We start from the raw sequence: 21,101 nt of genomic DNA, 5'->3' as shown, positions 1-21,101 counted from the left end.
AGGTCACCAAACACACACCTGTACACTTTGGTGGTATAACTGGAAACTACAATAGCCTTTCGGTAAAACAAATAAGCAAAATGTTTACTATTTTCATTCAAGTTGATCCAGTAACTCCACTTTTAAAAAATTCATATAGAAGTATACTATTTCTGCAAGTTATTATTAAAAATGTTTTAAATTACTTATTTTTTCTATTTAGTGAGAGGAGGGGAGGCAGAGACAGACTCCCTCATGTGCCTCAACTGGAATTCACCCAGCAAACCCACTAGGGAGTGATGCTCTGCCCATCTGAGGCATTGCTCCATTGCTCAGCAACCAAGCTCTTCTTAGTGCCTAAGGTGGAGGCCTAGAAGCCATCCTCAGCACCCAGGGCCAAGTCATTCCAATCAAGTCATGACTGCAAGAGGGGAAAAGAGAAAGAGAGAGAGAGAAGAGGGAGAAGGATGGAGAAGCAAATGGGCACTTCTCCTGTGTGCCCTGACTAGGGATCAAGCCGGGACATACACACACTGGGCTGATGCTCTACCACTGAGCCAACTGTCCAGGGCATGTTTTGAATTATTTAAAAAAACATTTTAAAATTTTTTTCAAAAAAGGGGTACAAATAAATGATATAGCCATTTAGCAGAGCATTACTAATTATTAGAAACAATCTATATGATATATATCCAGCATGAAAAAAAGATCAGTTGGAGCACATTCATTCTGAAAATAATAACAACCACTAATTATTTTTAAAAATGACACAATAAGAAAAAGCAAGCCTAATTTGTGGTGGCACAGTGGATAAAGTGACAACCTTGAATGCTGAGGTCGTGGTTTGAAACCCTGGGTTTGTCTGGTCAAGGCACTTACAGAAAGCAACTACTATGAGTTCATGTTTCCTGTTCCCCCACCACCATCTAAATCTCAATAAATAATTTTAAAAAATTTTAAAGAAAAAGATAAAACTGTATATATAGTATAATTACAAAACTTTAAATTTTCTTTTCTTTTTTTCTTAAGTGAGAGGAGGCGAGACAGAGAGACAGACTCCTATATTTGCCCTGATCGAGATCCACCTGACAAGTCCCCTACTGGCAATGTTCTGCTCATCTAGGGCCATTAAACAGCAACCAAGCTATTTTTAGTACCTGAGGTGGAGGCTCCACAGAGCCATCATCAGCCCCTCGGGCCAGCTTACTTGAACCAATTTAGTCATGGCTACGGGAAAGAGAGGGAGAGAGAGAAAGAGAAGGGGGCGGGGTGGGATAGAGAAGCAGATGGTCGCTTCTCCTGTGTGCCCTGACTGGGAATGGAACCTGGGACATCCACACACCAGGGCAGATCCTCTACTACTGAGCCAACTGGCCAGGGCCAGTTTAAATTTTTTTTTAATTTTATTTAGAATAGTTTTAGATTTACAGAAAATATGTAAAGACAGTATAGATAGTAAAGAATTTTAATATAATGCAAATTCAGTTTCTCCCATTGTTAATATCTTCCTTTGGCATAGTACATTTGTCACAATTAATGTACCCATATTAATAAATTTTTATTAACTAAAGTCCACACATTATTCAGATGTCCTTAGCTTTTCCCAAATGTCCTTTTTTTCTGTTTCAGGATCTATTCCAGTATACCACTTTCTTTTTCATCATGTTTCCTTAGGCTCCGCCTGGTGTGGACAATTCCTCAGACTTCCCTTGTGATTGACGACTTTGACAGTTTTGAGGCATAATCATCTACGATTTTGTAGGACGTTCCTTACCTGGGATTTTTCTTATGCTTTTCTGTGGATAAGATTGGGGTGATGAGTTTTGGTAAGGAAGATCACAGAAGTAAGGTGCTATTTCTAACAGCACATTAATAGAAGATATAGGAAAAAAGTAGAATACAACGTTAACAATAATTAATTTGGGTCATGAGAGTCTATGGGTAACTCTTTTCTCATTTATCTAAATTTTTTTAATATTTCATTGAAACCATTTTGTATGACTGCAAAAGGGAACACTGAAAGGAAAAGCACAGAGTTAAAAATGGAACAAGAGCAGAAATCTGTCCATCTGCTGTCCCTCCTCCCATACTCAGAAATGGGAATGGCTACACTTGTCTACCAGCTGCTGCTTCTCCTCCATGTCACCAGCAGCCATGGAATTGATTTGACAGCTGCTGAATGACTTCTAGGCACTGGCACATCTATTTGGGCTGGCGCTGGAGAAGGGCAAACCCTGTAGGGAGGCTTGTCTTCCCTCCTGACATCTTTGTTACATACAGACCTATATGGATACCCTTATGAATACAAAAAGGGAGAATTCTGCTCATTAAATTCTCACCTATGTGGAGAGAAGATCATAAACTATTAGGTGAACAAATAAATTTGTAAAATAATATAAATAGTATGATGCAATTTTTACAAAAGGATATAATAAATACATCTCCAATAAATAAAACATATATATGGATTTTTATGTCTAGAAGGGTGTACATCAGACTTTTCCTGAAGGAAAGAAAAAAGAGAAACTTTTTACACTTTTATGTTATATAAACTTTACTATAAGCATCTTCTGTTATTATTTTTCAATTTTTTAATAGAAAGGCTTTAAGCTTAAAAAACTCATTTATTTAAGAAGTTAAATTAAACACCATATACAAAGTTAGGCATAGTTGCAAAGAGTAAATAAAAAAAAGGAAGTTTTAATAAATTTGAAGTATGGCATATCGAGATTACACGCCTTCATTTATTTTCTAAAAATGTAAATGCCGTTTTTGTGTTTTTTCCTTTTTTAATCAAAATTAAACGTAGCCGCCTGTATTCCTTGCACATCTCTCTCCCCACAGCTCTCATTGTTTTAGGGGGGATGTTTGTGACCAGCACTAACCTCAGGGAGAGAGGTTTCTCAGCTATAATTGAATTAGTTCGCCCAAGCCTTTGAAACAGCTGCAGTGTCTAAAAGCATACAACCGTGAGGGTGAGGCTACATATCCCCCGGTTTCTTAACAAGCTGATTTGACACACGCATCTCGAGAGAATCTGTTAAGAAATCCATCCAGGAGTCCAACCCAGAGATGCAATTCTAATCAGGTTCCGTCACTCAGACAATAAACACTGTGCTCCTTATAATTTTATTATTTACACTCCTGACTTATTTCCAAAATCATTGGGTATCACCTGGATTTGAAAAATGGCACAACTATTCAAATTTCCACCCAACTGAACTTCTCTGACTCAAAACCTTGCAAAGGCCTTTGTTACAACACAAATAAAAATACACTGTCATGTTTACGCCTTTGTCCTTCATTTTTAGCACAATTTCGTCAAACTGAATGTTGCAAAGCACAAAATACCAAGGAAATGAAAGATGGGAAGAGAAGTGTTGATGAGACTCAACGGATCGGATCGGGAAAGATTTAGCACCTCCCAGCAGCTGGCCCAAGGCAACCCAGAAGCAGTTTCAGAACACAGGAGGGCCTTGAGAATTCATCTTTGTAAGATATATAGTTTTATTTACCAAGTTTTCATGGTTCCTAGGAGAGGAGAATAAACAGAACTGACTAGAGATCCAAAGGAGCTCAGGAAAGAGCAGGCAGTTTCCACCAGTATCAGACTGGAAGGTCCTGCATGACAAGACTTTAAATCATATATGTGATTTGTTCACCCACAGGCTGGGCTAGGTTAAAAAAAGGAATCTGAGGCCATGGACTCCTGGCACATAGACCACAGAACCTAAGGGTCTATCTACACTCCCTCCAGTGCATCCAGAACCCAAGCAACCTAGACCATCAGTATCTAGGATACTAGAAACCTCTAATACAAGTTCTTGATAAACTGAGGCAGGTAAAATAGCTGAATAGTTGAACAAAGACTTCCCAGTTTCTGACCTGCATATATAAGGAGGGGAAACTATTTTTCCAGATACTGTTTATGTCACAACTGGTAAGTGGGTACTAGCTATAAATTCTAGGTCACTTCTATTTAATGGACAAATATTTATCTGGGTGTTAATTAATGCCCTGGCCTGTGCTAGGTGCTGGATTTGGAAAGGTTAATAAACCATAAGCCCTTCCCTCTAGGATGTTAAAATCTCCAGATTTGATACATGCATCTCAAAGAGGATCTGTTAGGAAATCCATCCAAGAGACCACACAATATACCACAGGGTTTTTGCCATAACAGTTCTTTCCAAATCTCTTCCTCAGATTGTCTGAAAGACTATTCTTCTGAATTCTAGAAAGGTGGCAGCAACAATAGACACACATAAAAAGAGAATAGTCAATACCAAAGCCAAAACCCATGGATGACGCCACAACAGTGGGTGGGAAATTATCCTCTGAATTCCAAAATGCCAATGTTTGGGTACAAATCACACACACCCACAAGACTCGCATTCTCCGCAGCTCTGAGGAGAGAAGGGAAGCAACGGGGCGACTACGGGGTCTGAGGACAGGAGGCCCCCAAGCAGCCACAGGTCCTCCCTGGAAGCCTGGCTGGCCAACTGGGGAGCAGCTGCCGAACTGGAAAGCTTCTGCATGCTCCAATGCCAGGCGAGCGGAAGGGGCCCACAGCCACATCCGCCAGCCCACGCTCTGGAAACTGCTCCCCCAGGCCTCACAAGATAGGAATGCACAAGGGTAAGAAACTGCTGAGCACAGGAGCAAACTTGAGCAGAGCAGGGAAAATAGAGAAAAGGGAAAGAGGAGGTCCAGATCAAAGAGAAAGAGAAAGAGGAGAACAAGCCAGGAAATCTCAGAAAATAAACTACCGTATTTTTAATAGCTTTATGAGTATATCATTTATAAATCATAAGCCTTTTTTTTTTTTTTTTTTTGTATTTTTCCGAATCTGGAAACGGGGAGGCAGTCAGACTCCCGCATGCACCCGACCGGGATCCACCCGGCATGCCCACCAGGGGGCGATGCTTTTCCCATCTGGGGCGTTGCTCTGTTGCATCCAGAGCCACTCTAGTGCCTGAGGCAGAGGCTATGGAGCCATCCTCAGCGCCGGGGCCATCTTTGCTCCAATGGAGCCTCGGCTGTGGGAGGGGAAGAGAGAGAGAGGAAGGAGAGGGGGAGGGGTGGAGAAGCAGATGGGCACTTCTCCTGTGTGCCCTGGCTGGGAATTGAACCAGGGACTCCTGCACGCCAGGCCGACGCTCTACCATTGAGCCAACCGGCCAGGGCAAACATGCCTTTTTAAAGCATACAACTCACTGGTGTTTACTATACTTATAAAGTTGTGTAACCATCACCATGACCTAATCTTAGAACATTTTCAACACTTCAAAAGTCAACCTGTGTCTATTACAGTCACATTCCAAACCCTTGACCTTCCCCCATTCCTCCACTAATCTATTTTCTCTATGTATAGGTTCAACTATTTTGAACATTCTATATATCACATAATATGTAATCTTTTGTGACTGGCTTCTTTAATTTAGCACTTTTGAAAGTTCATCTATGTTGTAGCATGTAGCATGATTAGTATTCATCACTTGAGGGAGGGACATTTGAGTTTTTCACTTCTAGGCTATTATGAACATTTATGTGCAAGCGTGTATGCAGTTAGGTTTTCATTTCTCTTGGGCAGATACCTAGGAGTAGATATGCTGAGTCGTATGGCAATGCTTTGACTTTTGAGGAACTACCCAAATGTCTGCCAGAGTGGCCGCACCATTTTATATACCCTCCAACAGTAAATGAAGATTCCAATTCTTCCACTTCTTCATCAACACTTGTTATTGTCAGTCTTTTATTATAGCTGTTCTGGTCGGTATCAGGTAGTGTCTCATGGTTCTGATTTACATTTCTCTAATGGCAAATGAAGTTGAACATTTTTAACGTGCTTATTGAACATATATATATATTTCCTTTGGGAAAATGTGCACCCGTTGATTGTTTTTCATCTGTGCCCTGACTGGGGCTCAAATTGACACCTTCAGGATCGAGCCAGTGCCCTCAGGACCAAGCTGGCAACAAGGGCAGTGACACCGAGATCCAGTCGGCAACCCCAGGATTGAAACGATGACCTCAGCACTCCAGGACAACACTCCATCCACTGCGCTACCAGCCAGGGAAAGACTTTTTATTCATTATAAAACAATCTGTTTTAACTTCTGCTAATGAAGTTAATCAACTGCTTAAATTTAAGGATAGGGAAATAATGACTGGGTTCACAATTATTTTGTAATTCCATTTCAGTTGTTTTAGCAAACAACTGGTTCTTTTCCAATGTGGATTCACTTAAAAATACTCACTAGGGTTTTTATTACCTTCAAAATACTCTGGTTAATGGATTAAGTTAAAGTATGTGGCTCCTCTTGAATTTCTGCAAATCAGTTTAGTTCATTTCAGTTTGAAACGAACAGATTGATTCCGATTGATCCCTGGTGAAGTTTCAGAGTAGGACAAACAAAACCCTAGACATAACTTTATAGAATAAAAACATAAATCTCTTTAGCAGATTAATATTTTGCTGCCAACAGCATCTTCAAAGAGGTGATGAATGTTGTCTGCAACCCCAGCTTTTCTTTAGACATTTATGGAATTTCAATTAATAAATTTTGCAAACCCTTTGCTAGATAGCTACAAAAGATCCTTCTAAGCTTGAGATATCAAGATACTAGTGTCACTATATTATATTTGTCCTGTTGTAGCAACCCTTGAGAAAAGGAATCTGAATGTAAAACTTTTAAATGTTCTGATCCATTTCACTGAAGGTATAAAGGATTTACTCAACTTCAGGATTTTTAACTTTGCTCACCAAATTCATGTTTCTGTATTTTATCCTGACTTGTCACCGCCCTAAAACTCAGCTATCTATTTTGTACAAAGGAAATAACCCCCTCGGTAAACTGTTGTGTGGTGTAAATAAGCTACCATATATAAAGCTCTTACCACAGTACATGCTCTGATAATCACTCAATATATAATAGCTCTAGTTGGCAATATTTAAATATATTTTCAAAGCCTTTCTATATTATGACCATCTCTCCCCTTTCATACTAAAAGTTCCTAAGCTTTCAGTCCGTCCTCCTCAATAGCCTGCCTAAACCACACCCACCATAATGTATAATTCAAGAGTGGACACACCCCAGTATATCATACACACGATATGACACGTGTCTTCTGTCTCCTTCTCCTCAGCTGACCCTTAAATATTGCAACCCATAACCCTAGTGAGTGATGCCCCAAATAAACTAGGAGCCAATGAAGACTAGATGTCAAAACTATAAATAAACTTCACATGTGCTATATTTGCTTAAGTAGATGGGTCAAACACACGGCACAGAAGAATGCAGATCTACATTTGGTTACCAAAAAGTAAAGACCTCTCTTTTTTCTTTTCAGAGATGCTAAAAGAAAATTAAAAGTGAAAATAACCACCTTAGAAACACTGAAGCAGAAACTGTACACCCTACATTCTAAGTATTATAGTATAAAATATTTCAACCCATGTCAAATGCCAGACACTTCACACAAGCCACAAATCCGAGAAGCAAAAACTGTGTCAGATGAGGAAGTCAAAAGTGTCCTCACACAGTGCCACAGATTTTACAACAAATAATCGAATGATTCTCTTCTCCACAACTTTTCCTTTCCTTTACTGAGCTTAAGACAAGCATATGGTAAATATGGAACTAATTCAAATTCTAATGCTAATAATCGGAGTGAAGTAGACTCCACTAACCATTTTTTCCACCTTCTCAACGTAATGTAATGAAATGGAACGAGGTACCACTTAGTATAGAGCAGGAGGTTTTTACCTAAAACCCAATTAATAGTTTCAATATTACAACTGATACAATTACACACAATCCAATGTATCAATAAAGACCTTTGCCCCATGAGGCCTTTAGGATCCTTCTCAAACTCACAGACATTTGGGGAAAAGAACTTTTCTCAAAATGCTTCAGTGGCAGGAAGCACTTGACCAGTGTTTTAAAAGGACAATGCTGAAACTGCTGCATGAAGCCATAGCAACGGCCCCTACTTACTGGGTCAGTGACCACAGAATACTACAGTCTTTTAAAGCCATTAAGGATCAAAAAGAACTACCTCCATTTGCAATATTAACTTTACTTAAGCCTATAAATTTTCATAAGGCTAAGCATGATTCAATCTGCTTGCCTGGATATAGCCTCAGGTTTTGACGTAAGATGAAGAGGATTCTAGGCCTAGGCCAATGAACAAGCCTCACTGAGTTCTGGATGATGCCAAAAAAGTAGACAACTTTATCAGAAGTCTCAAAAAGAGCACAGAAATCTCCTATGTACAGAAATCCAGGAGCAGGTGGAGGAAGAGTTCGCAACAAAGCAAGATAAAAGGTGAACTGCCTATAAAGTCAGACTGAGACATGCAGACTACATTCTATCAGCATGAGGAGCCATCCCTGAAAAGATTTTTAATATGTTAAAATGAATGAAAGTATTTCAAGATAATGAATCTAACTATGAATTAGATCAATTAAAGTGTGTGTGTGTGTGGCCTGATCAGGCAGTGGTGCAGTGGATAGAGTGTTGGACTGGGACACAGAGAAGCCAGGTTCAAAACCCGAGCTCAGCCTGACCTGTGGTGGCGCAGCGGGTAAAGCGTCAACCTGGAAACACTGAGGTTGCCGGTTCAAAGCCCTGGGCTTGCCTGGTCAAGGCACATATGGGAGTTGATGCTTCCAGCTCCTTCCCCCTTCTCTCTCTCTGTCTCTCTCTCCTCTCTAAAAATGAATAAATAAAAAAATAAAAAATAAAAAAACCCGAGCTCACCGGGCTTGAGTAAGGGCTCATCCAGCTTGAGCATGGGGTCTCAGGCTTGAGCATGGGATTATACACATGACCCCATAGTTGCTGGCTTGAGCCCAAGGTCACTGGCATGAGGCCCAAGGTCCCTGCCTTGAGCCCAAGGTCGCGGCTTGAGCAAGGGGTCGCTCACTCTGCTGTAGCCCCCCCCACCAATAAAGGCACATATGAGAAAGCAATCAATGAACAACTAAGGTGCCTCAACAAAGAACTGACGCTTCTCATCTCTCTCCCTTCCTGCCTGTCTGTCCCTATCTGTCTCTCTCTGTCTTTCTGTCTTTGTCACAAAAAATAAATTAAAAAGTATGTGTGTCTGCACACTTTCTGTGCAGGAATGGTATGAAGGGTGTGTTGGTGTGTGAGTGTGGTCTATGTAGGAGTGGGAATGTAGTATGTGTATGTTGGGGAACAGAAAACAAAAGAAGACAGACCAATTAGAATGCGATAATTCAGATAAGAGGTGTTCCAGCTTTAAATTAAGGATTTGGAAGTGGAAAGAAAAATACATTCAAAGTCAACGATGTGGAGATTGTTTGACAGGGGTAGAAAGAAAATAAAACAAAGGTAAAATATGAGGCTTGGGGATAGGTCACTGAATTATTGACATAACTGAAAAGAGGAGATCAAGAGAAATACATAAGACTGAGTGACAAGACATCCAGTCGCAGGCAGCACCGAGGGCGGGTATGGGAACAGTTCCAGTGACCAAGACTGCTGAGAATGAGTGACACTATGAGAAGTATTGGATAAAAATTCCCCTTACAGATAACTAAGTTGTCTTCAAAGACAAGTTTATGAAGTTGTTTTTTTTAATATTTTATTTATTGATTTTTAGAGAGAGAGAGAGAGAAGGGGGAGGAGCAGGAAGAATCAACTCCCATATGTGCCTTGACCAGGCAAGCCCAAGGTTTTGAACCGGCAACCTCAGTGTTCCAGGTCGACGCTTTTTCCCACTGCGCCACCACAGGTCAGGCTATGAAGCTGTTTTTACATAGGCACCCATTTCATAGTACTCCTAATCTCAGAATTGTTTAATTTTTAAACTGTGCTTGTGAACACATAAATATTCAATAATACCACCCAATGTAGTTCAGGCAAATAGTGATAAAGTGCATATTACATTATTAACACAAAATTGATTCTGTTGCTTGAATTTACTTAGGACTTTCAGCTTTTCAGGTATTTTTTCTTACATTAATTGTCTTACATTAACTGACTTTTTCTTTATAATTTTTCTGTGAGGAAGACCACACAATATGTTTGGATCAAGGATATAAAAGCTGAGCTATAAAAAGAGGAAAATTTCTTAGATTAAAAAGTTTTATTTGGTCACTTCCTGATATTTTATGGTTTTAATAAAAACTACCTGAACCAAAAACAATCTTAACTTTTAATATATTTTATTTCTGGCAACAACATGAAACACTCCATCATGGACAGAAGAAGATAGTAGTTCACATAAATATTAAGTTCCTCTTTAACCATTTTCAATAAAAGCATAACTATTTCATGACAGTCAAGGGACTTAGTGGTACCACTCACTAGGAATTCGGCAATATTGTTTGCTTTATAACTAAAATTAGGAAGCATAACACAGGTAGAACGCAAACTCATGAAGAAGCTTATCAAATACTTAGTATAAAATCTTATTCAGAAGTCAAGCTGGCTACTCTTTGAAACGAATACTATGGCATTCTTTCCTGTACTATCTCACTGTAGGAAGTACAGTGTGTACAAAGAAAAAGTAATTACTGGTTTATTGGTAGTGACCAATGAACCATATTAAAGTAAAATTTTAACAATAGGGGAAACAGGGCAAGTATGTAGGAACACTGTGATATCTTTGCTAACTTTTCTAAAAATGTAAAACTATTCAAATAAAACATTGGCTTTGAAAAAAGAAAACACCATACCTTTTTTATTTAAAGACCGCATTTTGTTTAATTTCATACACCAAACATCTAATCAATAAGTGTGTATTGAACAGGTGCTTAGCTCTGTACCACGTACAAAGGAAACTAAGTCCTAATGACAAAGAGATCACTTCCCTCAAATTTCCAAACTCCCACAGCCAAGGAACTCGATGTCCAGCAGAGAAGAGATAAGATTCAGGATGACAGAAGAGCAATACAGGAAAGTCATAAAGTAACATTTTATCCTTTCTCCTGCACTCCCAGAAACCTGTTCTACCAGGATAAATCTTCCTCCGGCCCTGGATTAAATCTAAGATAGGCTCCAACATTGTGTGCCCGGTGTTGAATAATAAGAAGTCCCTAAAGTAATCTCAGTTCAGTAATTAAATACCCAGTCCATATAAAAACCAAGCTCTGGACTTCATTCAAAAGCACAGCATTGCCTCCCCTAGCTCTGGCCAGCTGCAGGCACAAAGCCCGTAGTGGGGCTGGGGTGGAAGGCAGGTCAGCTTCTTCTCTTCCCTTGGACAGCAGACCTGCCCAGTCCTTAATAACTGATGAGCACTTGCTTCTGACCCCCTTTGGGTGGCTAAAGGGGCAGAGAAAGTCATAACTGCCCTGCAGCCGTCTGATTGGTTTGCTGTGAGATGCTCAAAACTGACTGCTCCACCCACAAGGATGAATACACCTTCCCTGGATGGTCACTTACACTTTCACAGAACACCTCTAGCCCACTGTCAATGGAAAACAGTTCCATCCCATCCACTGTCCTCTGCTCTCGGCCACTGGCTGTATCAGCCAGCTTCTTCCCCCTTTAGATTTCTTGGGCATGACTGATACACACAGTCCCGTTTCCCAAGCTCCAGGGCACACATACGAGGCTCCCTTTGCGGCCTTCTCACTGGAATGGGGTTTTACAGCACACTGGCCACATCCTCTCCTACCTCCAAATCTCCTTTCAGCCGGGGCAGCCTCATCTCTACACTGCAGGTGGTGCTGAGCTGGCATCCCCAAGCCTGGCTCCTCACCCACCCTGAGCAAGTCCTGCGTAGGTGGCACAGCACTGTGTTTGGGGCCGTGAGAGTGACAGGCACTCAGGACCTCGGCTCAATCCCATTTTTTCCTTCTGTTGACACTGTAACATAGATAGAAAATAAGAGTCATAAAAATAAAAACACCACATGGTTTTAGAATAGAATGCTGTTTCTAGTTTAGGGAGTAGGGACAGGCTTGGCCAAAGGCCTGGTTTGGAGTCAGACCTTGAACTGGTGGGGACAGGAGTGAGTGGAGACGAGGCAGAGGAGGAGGGGTACTTCCACGGAAGGATATGGCTTCCTTAGGGGTTCAACTGTGTCTTCTTTTTCAAATAGAAGAATTAATATATGAAAATTTATCTTAACTGGCACTATTTATTCTTATTCCAATGATTTGTGAGTTATCAATATTTCTAAATAAATGCCCCAGATGACTGCTCATTCTGTTCACTAGAAGCTCAGAGATCAGTTAGAACTAGGTTCAAATATTGCCAATTACTAGTCAGGTGACCTTCAGTAAGTCACATAATCTTTTCCTCGTCTGTCAACATGATAGATAGTAACACCAACAGCACCATAGGGCTGGTGCCCAAACTAAATGAACATACGTATAAGTCACAGTATATGGAATATAATAAACTCCTTGTAAGTGTTGACTACTGTTATTTTTATTATTGCTATTATCATCATCATTATTGTTACAAATACCAAAAATTACAGCTTTCTCCAGTAATCATAAAATGTTAATTGACTTGTCAGGGAGTAACTTGAAAATCATCTGGTAAAATTAATTTGAAGTTAAGTTAATCCAATTTTTTACCTTAAAGTGCTAGCTTTTTGTCACTGTCATTACTTAGCCCTAAAATATAGTATTGAGGACACCACAGTATTTAGCCTCAGTCTATTGGGAAGTCAGAATGTGAAGGAAAACTGTAATGAAAGGTGTGAAAAAAACAATCTAAAGAAGAATCCAGATGGAGAGACAATTATTTCTTGTGCCAGAAAGGGGATGAATCTGGGCCAGTTACATGGGTCAAGTGGCATCTGTGCTGGGCCCTAGAGGCGAGTAGAAATCTGCCAGGTAAACAGAGAAGAAGAGAATCCTAGCAAAGTCAAAGTCAAAGGCATACATTTAGCTATCAGGCCAAAACTTCTTGTTAATTAATCTAAGAAATGATCCCTTAAATATTTCCAAAAATATCTATATTTTAAAAACAGATTAGTTGCATGATTGTCAGAGGTAGAAGGTAAGGGTGGGTGAAAGGTACAAACTACCAGCCATAAAATAAGTAAGTAATGGGGAGGTACGTACTGCGTGGTGACTATAGTCCATCCTACTACATTGCCTATTTTGAAGTTACTAAGAGAGTAGATCTTAAATAGTCTCATCACAAACACACAAATCTGTGACTATGTATGCATGGTGACGGATGTTGACTTACTGTGGCGATCACTTTGCAATATATACATGCATCAACTCATTATCTTGTGCACCTGAAACTAATAAAATGTTGTATGCCAATTATGCCTCAATAAAAATTTTTGATTAACTGAACTAAACAGAGCACTCGTTTAGTTCTAAATAAATATTTACTTGACAGTATTTCAAGCAATGTTAAATTAAATGAAAAATATTGATAACGTGAATACACAGTTCTACATAAGTAATTGTTAATAATCTATTATAATTTGGATAGTCTAATTACAAATAACTCGTAAGGCACTTTTACAGTAATTTAGATTCGAAAATGACCTTTGCTTAAGCAGTCCCTTTACTATGCAGCTCATTTTACAATTCCCTCAGATAATTGCTTAAGAAAGTTACTCTGGAGCCTATTGTGTTAGTCCGGTGCTATGTAAACCCCAGCAGTGATTTTAAGCAATCATCCGGCCTCTTTACTACTCTGCCCTCTAGATCCCTTTCCAGGCCTGGAGGGGGAAAAAAGTTGCTGAAGTTTTATTCAACATTCTCACATTCATTCCTTAAATTTCTACCTAAAAATGCATGTATCTAGTTAAGATATTGCCAACTCTTTAGATTTACTAGTCTCTTACCAGCTTTAAGGTAGTACAGACTAAAAGAAGGCAAGACTCTTAGTTCAGATTAAGCTATCTCAACGTTCTATGAAAAAGCTATTAAAATAATATTAAATGAGAAAAAAAGTCTTCCAAATAGTCTAATAGATGTATTTCTTAAATCACAATAGAAAACGAATGAGAACCACCACAAAGTAGTAAAGGGTTTATAACAATTCACAGTCTTCCAAAGGATGAGACTAACACAGGCATCAAACATTAACTGTGGTTTCCCAGTCATCGCCACCTTACATGTGCTGGTGCATCTGGGCCTCACAAACGTCCTTAAACCCAAAATCTTTCCAGTGCTTCCTACATGCATGATACCATACTAGATGCTATAGGGAATAGTAAAATAAATTATATGATATAGGCCCTGGCCAGTTTGCTCAGCGGTAGAGCGTCAGCCCCGCGTGCAGGAGTCCCGGGTTCGATTCCTGGCCAGGGCACACAAGAGAGGCGCCCATTTGCTTCTCCACCCCTCCCCCTCTCCTTCCTCTCTGTCTCTCTCTTCCCCTCCCGCAGCGAGGCTCCATTGGAGCAAAGATGGCCCGGGCACTGGGGATGGCTCTGGACGCAACAGAGCGACCCCCCAGAAGGGCAAAGCATCGCCCCCTGGTGGGCGTGCCGGGTGGATCCCGGTCGAGCGCATGCGGGAGTCTGACTGCCTCCCCGTTTCCAGCTTCGGAAAAATGAAAAAAACATATATATACGATGTAACTGCTATTCTCAGGGGTGGTAAGATTCATTCATATAACCATAGAATAGCAAATATGATAAACCCTAAAAAAACATGATGCAGGAAGAGGCATTAGAGCTAGATTTTGAAAGAAAAGCAGGACTGCGCTGGGCAGAATCGGGAAGAACACTACGTTAACAAACACACAGAAAGAGGAGAGGGAAGAATGTATTGGAAGACTTCAAGTAATACATTTCGGCTGAGACAGAGTAGGCCAGAGAACGTCAGAGGGGATCGTCTGGGAAATTCTTCAGTGGCAAAGGAAGAAGTTCAATGCCAAAGCTTCTGGAACGGGGTAGGGAATGAGCGCGGGCAGAGCAGTAGAAACAGGAATGAGAAAGAGGGTTCTCTTATTTGAGAGACACATGAGCCCAAGAGAAGTTCAAATGAGTGAAGACGGCACTACTGACCAGTATAGTGAGCCTTTGAACCTCATGGCCCTTGCAAACTCGGAGAGCGGTAGAAGCAGTCACACCTATAGGTTAACTGACAGTAAGGAAATCTTAAGTATAGAGTCTGCATAAGTTTTAGATTTTAAAAGTTTGAGTTTCCTTTTAGAGTGCTACTTTAATAAGTAATCAACAAAATCTGGATGCAGGTATCCTACCCTTTGTAGCTGAAACCACGTGAGTCTCAAGTGGGGATTTGGGGAAGCACACACGCAGGAAGTTTAGAAGTACTTAATGCAACCTGAAGAGCAGATACTTCTATTTTCAGGAAGATAAGCAAGATACTTCTATTTACAGGAAGATACTTCTATTTTCAGGAAGATAGGTTCCTAGAACATAATCAGACATAACAAAGATTTTGAAATACCGGGAACCTCACACAATTAGGCCTTGTGAGATCCTTATGAATTTTACCCAACAATTATTTGAGGTACATCTAATAGAGTGGAATATGCAGATACCAACAAGACAGGAAGAAAGCAAACAGTACAAGAAAACATAAAACCAGTAAATCATTCAGGAAGGAGAACACATTCTAGAGAAGAAACGTAGCATGTATAAGAGTTAAACAAGGCTTTCAGAAAACAGTTTGAATAAATGCAAAACACAAAGCAGTAGGAATGATTTAAGCAGATTTATACCTGCTTAAGAGCCTGACTTTAGACATTCCAACAGTTAACAATAGAAACATCTTTCTTCATTCAAAATTTAGATATTTGCTTATCAACAGAAAAACGACCTGCACATTCAAAACAAAGCACTAATAACATTTTGGCAACCTTTGCCAAATTTGTTTTCCAAGTGTCTTTCAGAGAAGTAAAACACTGGGAACTGAATGGCACCATCACACCACAGGTATTTAAGGTACTTCTGCAAATCTCATGATGACAGAAATGATATATCAAAACAATAACAATAAAACAAATCACTTCCTTTCTTCACAAAGCCTTTTCTTACCCTTTTGGCCACGTTAATCTGTCCATCCTCAGAAACATCTCTGTTGTTGATTTTGGTCTCTCCGACACCATGTCCAGTATCTCTAACTGGCTAACTGTGTGATCTCATACCCCAAGTGAGTTCACAATAGTTCTCAAGGGGAGGAGTTGGGTCACTCTCATTTTTGCAATCCCTGAGGGCCTAGTATAGAGTCCTCAGGAATTTCTTGAAGAATCGGAAACTCGGTTACTAAATTTTTCTTTGTAGTATATTTATACATGCTTTCCTGTTACAAACTGTTCTATAACAAGAACTCTAGAATAATTATTTTTGCTAAGAACAATTACACTTCAAAGGAGCACTAATGGTTACTGTATTGGCTGTGGGTAGAATGAAAAAAAACATGATATGAATCAGTAATTCACAGACTAGTCAAAGAGAACTCTAATAAATCTCATTTTCAATAAAACATTTTAGGCTTTAAAGCTACTTGTACTTCATTTCCTTTAATGTTAAAAATAAGGAATTGCTCTGAAAATAAAAACCTTCTCAGCAAAAGGAAACCATATTCTAAACCGTTCTAAGGTTAATGCTTTGGCTTAGCTTAATCACTGGCACTGGGATAAATCAGCCACTTGGGTTCTCTGTTCTTCCATTTCATCCAGTATTGTACAAAGACATTTCCTTCCCCCCCACTGGTACATGGGATACAAAGATTGTGCACTAAAATGAAATTTTAGTGAACTGTTCTTTTTCATGTCACCCATTGTTGTATCACAGACCTTATTCCAAGGGGTTAAAGTTGCTGATTCACATTGTGAAATACTGAGCAAACTTGAATCCTTCTGTCCCCTGACCTCATGGAGTCCTCTGGGATGCTATATATAGTGTTAAGAGGGGAAAAAATCAAAATAATTCATGCCTCCACTTAGCAGACCACGGCTTCTGTGGCAGCCAGAGGATGTTGTCCTCCCTTTCTCATAACCAAGATGAGCAGCTGTATGTTACACACGATCCAATGCTATTTAACTTATCTCCATCTTAAAATACTCTTTGATAAGCATATGTATGTCAAGCAAAAATTTGTTAATTATGTAAGATAAAAAAATTAATTTTGGAATCAGATAATAGTGGAAGTTCATTTTAAAATATTGAGATTTCTCCTATACATTTTTCATTATCAAAGAAAATTATTTCCTTTATAAGTTTGAAACACATAATGCAATATATAAGTGTATTATAGAATTGTACACCTGAAACCTATAATTTTACTAATCAATACCACCCTAATAAAGTCAATAAAAAAAAGAAAAAAGAAATCTATCTTTTTTAAAACTGCTGTACTTTTGTTATACATTTTTTGAAATACTTTCAAAACTGTTCCAGAAAGACTGGGAGAAGGATATTCTCTGGGCATTTATAATAAGCCTCCTAAAAAAATTACTTTTTTTCTAATAAAAATTGGGACTGAGGGGAAAAACCCTCAATGCATTTATAAATATCACAGAATATTTATGAGATCTTTAATTTTATAATCTTTCTATACAAGCAAAATAAAAAAATCAACCAGCTACTTTTGGATTTTAAAGTGAATTTTTGCCTTAGTTTTTTAATACTTTTATGTCTAGCCACCATTTGTTTATCAATTCTACTTAATATACCTTATAGTTTTTACTCAAATTAAACTTCAAAAAAATCAGGCCCATTTTTGAGCTGCATTCCCTACTAGCTATGCCAATGACCTGGCGACAGAGAAAGCATATTATAATGGCATTGTACCAGAGCTAATTTTGGGAGGGAAGTTTCCAAAAGCAAAACACTCTAAATTGGAAACAGAAACATTAGCCCAAAGTAATCACCAACTAGGTCTAAAGAGGAGCTGGCATTTGCCCTCAATCAACAGAAAATAGCTACAGTTTTATTGTAATATATCTATCTACATTAATGTTTAACTTATACAGCTAGGTATGTATATATTTAAGTTTTTCTTTACTGTTTAAAGCTAATTATTGCCCTAGCCGGTTGGCTCAGCGGTAGAGCGTCTGCCTAGCGTGCGGAGGACCCGGGTTCGATTCCCGGCCAGGGCACATAGGAGAAGCGCCCATTTGCTTCTCCACCCCTCCGCCGCGCTTTCCTCTCTGTCTCTCTCTTCCCCTCCCGCAGCCGAGGCTCCACTGGAGCAAAGATAGCCCGAGCGCTGGGGATGGCTCTGTGGCCTCTGCCTCAGGCGCTAGAGTGGCTCTGGTCGCAATATGGCGACGCCCAGGATGGGCAGAGCATCGCCCCCTGGTGGGCAGAGCGTCGCCCCTGGTGGGCGTGCTGGGTGGATCCCGGTCGGGCGCATGCGGGAGTCTGTCTGACTGTCTCTCCCTGTTTCCAGCTTCAGAAAAATGGAAAAAAAAAAAAAAAAAAAAAAAGCTAATTATTAAGTCTTTGGGAAATATCTCAGTAAATTTCCACATAACTTATTTCCAAAAGGATGTGGCATAAGAGCATGTATATTTTCCCTCGGTTATTAGAGCTGTAAAAATACAGGAAGTGCTGATTTTAACAAGAAGTGGTTTGTTAAGACTACTGCCTTGCTACAGAAGTTACATTTAAGAAAAAGAGTTTTCTCTTAAAAAAAAAAATTTAAGTCAGTAAAGCTGTAAAAAGGAGATTAAAAAACCAACTGGAGTCTGACCAGTAGTGGAGCAGTAGATAGAGTGTCTACCTGGGACACTGAAGTCCCAGGTTCAAAACCCCGAGGTCACGGGCTTGAGCACGGGCTCATCTGGCTTGAGTGTGGGATCATCAACATGATCCCATGGTCACTGGCTTGAAGCCCAACATCACTGGCTTGAGCCAGGGGTCACAGGCTCCGCTGGAGCCCCCCAGTTAAGGCACATACAAGAAGCAACTGAAGTGCCACAACTACAAGTTGATGTTCTCATCTCTCTCCCTTCTTGTCCCTCTCTCTCTAAAAGTAAAAAAATAAAAATAAAAATAAATTGGAGGGGGCATAAACCCAAGCAAGTGACGACATCAATCAATTCCGGACATTAATTACTCTACTGATTCCAGGTACTGAAGGCTGAGGAAGGAAGACTTCTCTGCAAGACTACAGACAAAAACTTCCAAAATAGAGCAACTCCACGGCTACTTTTTCTGCTGAGTCTCTCTTTTAAGGCCGTTCTTATATAATTCCTTTTGGCTAGGTCTTTGTTTTATTTTTATACCACAGGCTTTATTCTCTCTCAATAAAATTTAATTTTAAAATATTATATGTAAAGACTTGCTCCAAGAAAAGTCAGTAAATAAACTGGCTTTTTTAACTGCTTTTTTATAAAATTATTTTAGATAATGCTTAAGTAAAACCATTTTTTTTTTCAAAACTAATAAGGGAGTGATTCTTATTATAAAGTGATTTCACAAAAGAATGCAAACAGCCAGTAACTGGAAGGTAGTTAACCTTTAGTTATGATTGGCTATGCCAATCCTATGATTCTAGACATATTAGGACAAACATACATAAATCAAATAATGTTGCTCTTCATTCATCTCAAATTTAATTCATTTTCTGGCAACATTGGTTTGAAATTCAAGAAAGTACTCAGCCACTGGTTCAACTTCTTACCTGCTGGGCAAACACATAGGCAGGCTTGGAAGCCGTTCTGCACAATCTGATGTCTGGCAATAACCACAAGAGACTTTTGGTGTCTAAAACCATCATGAAAGGAAAAACATCCCCTGATAAAAGATCTTTCAATAAAAGTAGAAAGAATGTATATCTGCAAAACACGAATTTTTAAGTACCCGTGTATATCAGCATCATTAAAACAGAATTTTGAGAGCAGGTCGTGAACCTGGCACTGAAGGTTGAGGCTGGCTGGCTTCCTTCTGTATTTACATCTCCCTGGGAGTTGACCTTTGGCCTCCATTCACACTGGGAACTACTCACACACACCACTGCCCTCACGAGACTTCTAAGACCTCCAACGGGAAGGCGACCACTGGTCTCGCTTCTCTTTACATCCACTTCAGAATTTCCAACAGTGCTTTAGTCACTCTTTAATTGGAAAATCTTTAAAACACATTGTACATTTCTGTTCTTTTTTTTGCTCTGTGTTGGTTAAAGGAGCAAAAATAAAATATTAAATTACTTTTGTCATAATACTGGAGTAAATTATTCATTAATTTCTGTGCACTTTGGGAAACACTCTAACAATTTATCAACAAGAAGAAGGGCTCAAATAAGGTATAGACTATGAGAGTATGAATCATAAAAATAAAGGGACCAGAGGAAAAGAGAACAGAGGGAAAGGGGATGATAGGATGGGATAAAGCTGAAGGGAAGGGGGGAGGGTGCTATGGGGAGGGGGGCAAGGGAGATGTTGAGGGGAATACGGGGGAGGGGGGATGCATTCGGGGCAACACTAGAATCTATGTAAACACAATAAATAAAATAAAATAAATAAATAAATAAATAAAGTCAGAAAGTAAATACTTAATACTTGGTATTAAATAGTATAAAACTTGGTATTCAATAACTGGTATTCTCTATGAGTATAAAAATTTAACAGAGGATATAATAAGCAGCCTTTACTTCTGCCATGCTTCTGTACTGTGGGGTTTTTATGGCTTATTAAAAGAAGTTTTTGGCCCTGGCCAGTTGGCTCAGCGGTAGAGTGTCGGCCTGGCGTGCGGGGGACCCGGGTTCGATTCCCGGGCAGGGCACATAGGAGAAGCGCCCATTTGCTTCTCCACCTCCCCCTCCTTCCTCTCTGTCTCTCTCTTCCCCTCCCGCAGCCAAGGCTCCATTGGAGCAAAGATGGCCCGGGCGCTGGGGATGGCTCCTTGGCCTCTGCCCCAGGCACTAGCTAGAGTGGCTCTGGTCGCGGCAGAGTGAGGCCCCGGAGGGGCAGAGCATTGCCCCCTGGTGGGCGTGCCGGGTGGATCCCGGTCGGGCGCATGCAGGAGTCTGTCTGACTGTCTCTCCCCGTTTCCAGCTTCGGAAAAATACAAAAAAAAAAAAAAAAAAAAGAAGAAGTTTTTTTTTGGGGGGGGAGCAAGAAATAAAGCCAGCAAAATTCTCAGATTACAGTATAAATGCTTCATTTCAAGAGACAAATCTTAAACATGTACCTGTTTTATACATTTGACACTAATTTCTGATGTGAATTATCAAATCAGATTTTTTA

General features: G+C 39.8%; 1 protein-coding gene across 3 annotated transcripts in view; it reads right to left on the bottom strand.

The window, feature by feature from the left end:
• TBC1D4 (TBC1 domain family member 4) overlaps positions 1–21,101 on the bottom strand; it is a 233,442-nt gene that overhangs the window by 135,376 nt on the left and 76,965 nt on the right. The window contains exons 1-2 of one of the 3 annotated variants that reach the window (XM_066380773.1): positions 19,717–19,755; positions 19,538–19,620 (exon numbers count right to left, since the gene is read on the bottom strand). The exons of the other annotated variants lie outside the window; for them this stretch is intronic. Coding sequence (XP_066236870.1) covers positions 19,538–19,620; positions 19,717–19,735 — 102 coding nt within the window. The 5' untranslated portion in view covers positions 19,736–19,755. Of the gene's footprint in view, positions 1–19,537; positions 19,621–19,716; positions 19,756–21,101 lie in introns of those variants that run through there. 3 annotated transcript variants of the gene reach the window in all.

Source organism: Saccopteryx leptura, chromosome 4, assembly GCF_036850995.1.
Source record: "Saccopteryx leptura isolate mSacLep1 chromosome 4, mSacLep1_pri_phased_curated, whole genome shotgun sequence".
Lineage (NCBI taxonomy): Eukaryota > Metazoa > Chordata > Mammalia > Chiroptera > Emballonuridae > Saccopteryx > Saccopteryx leptura.
This window is presented reverse-complemented; position numbering and strand designations above follow the sequence as displayed.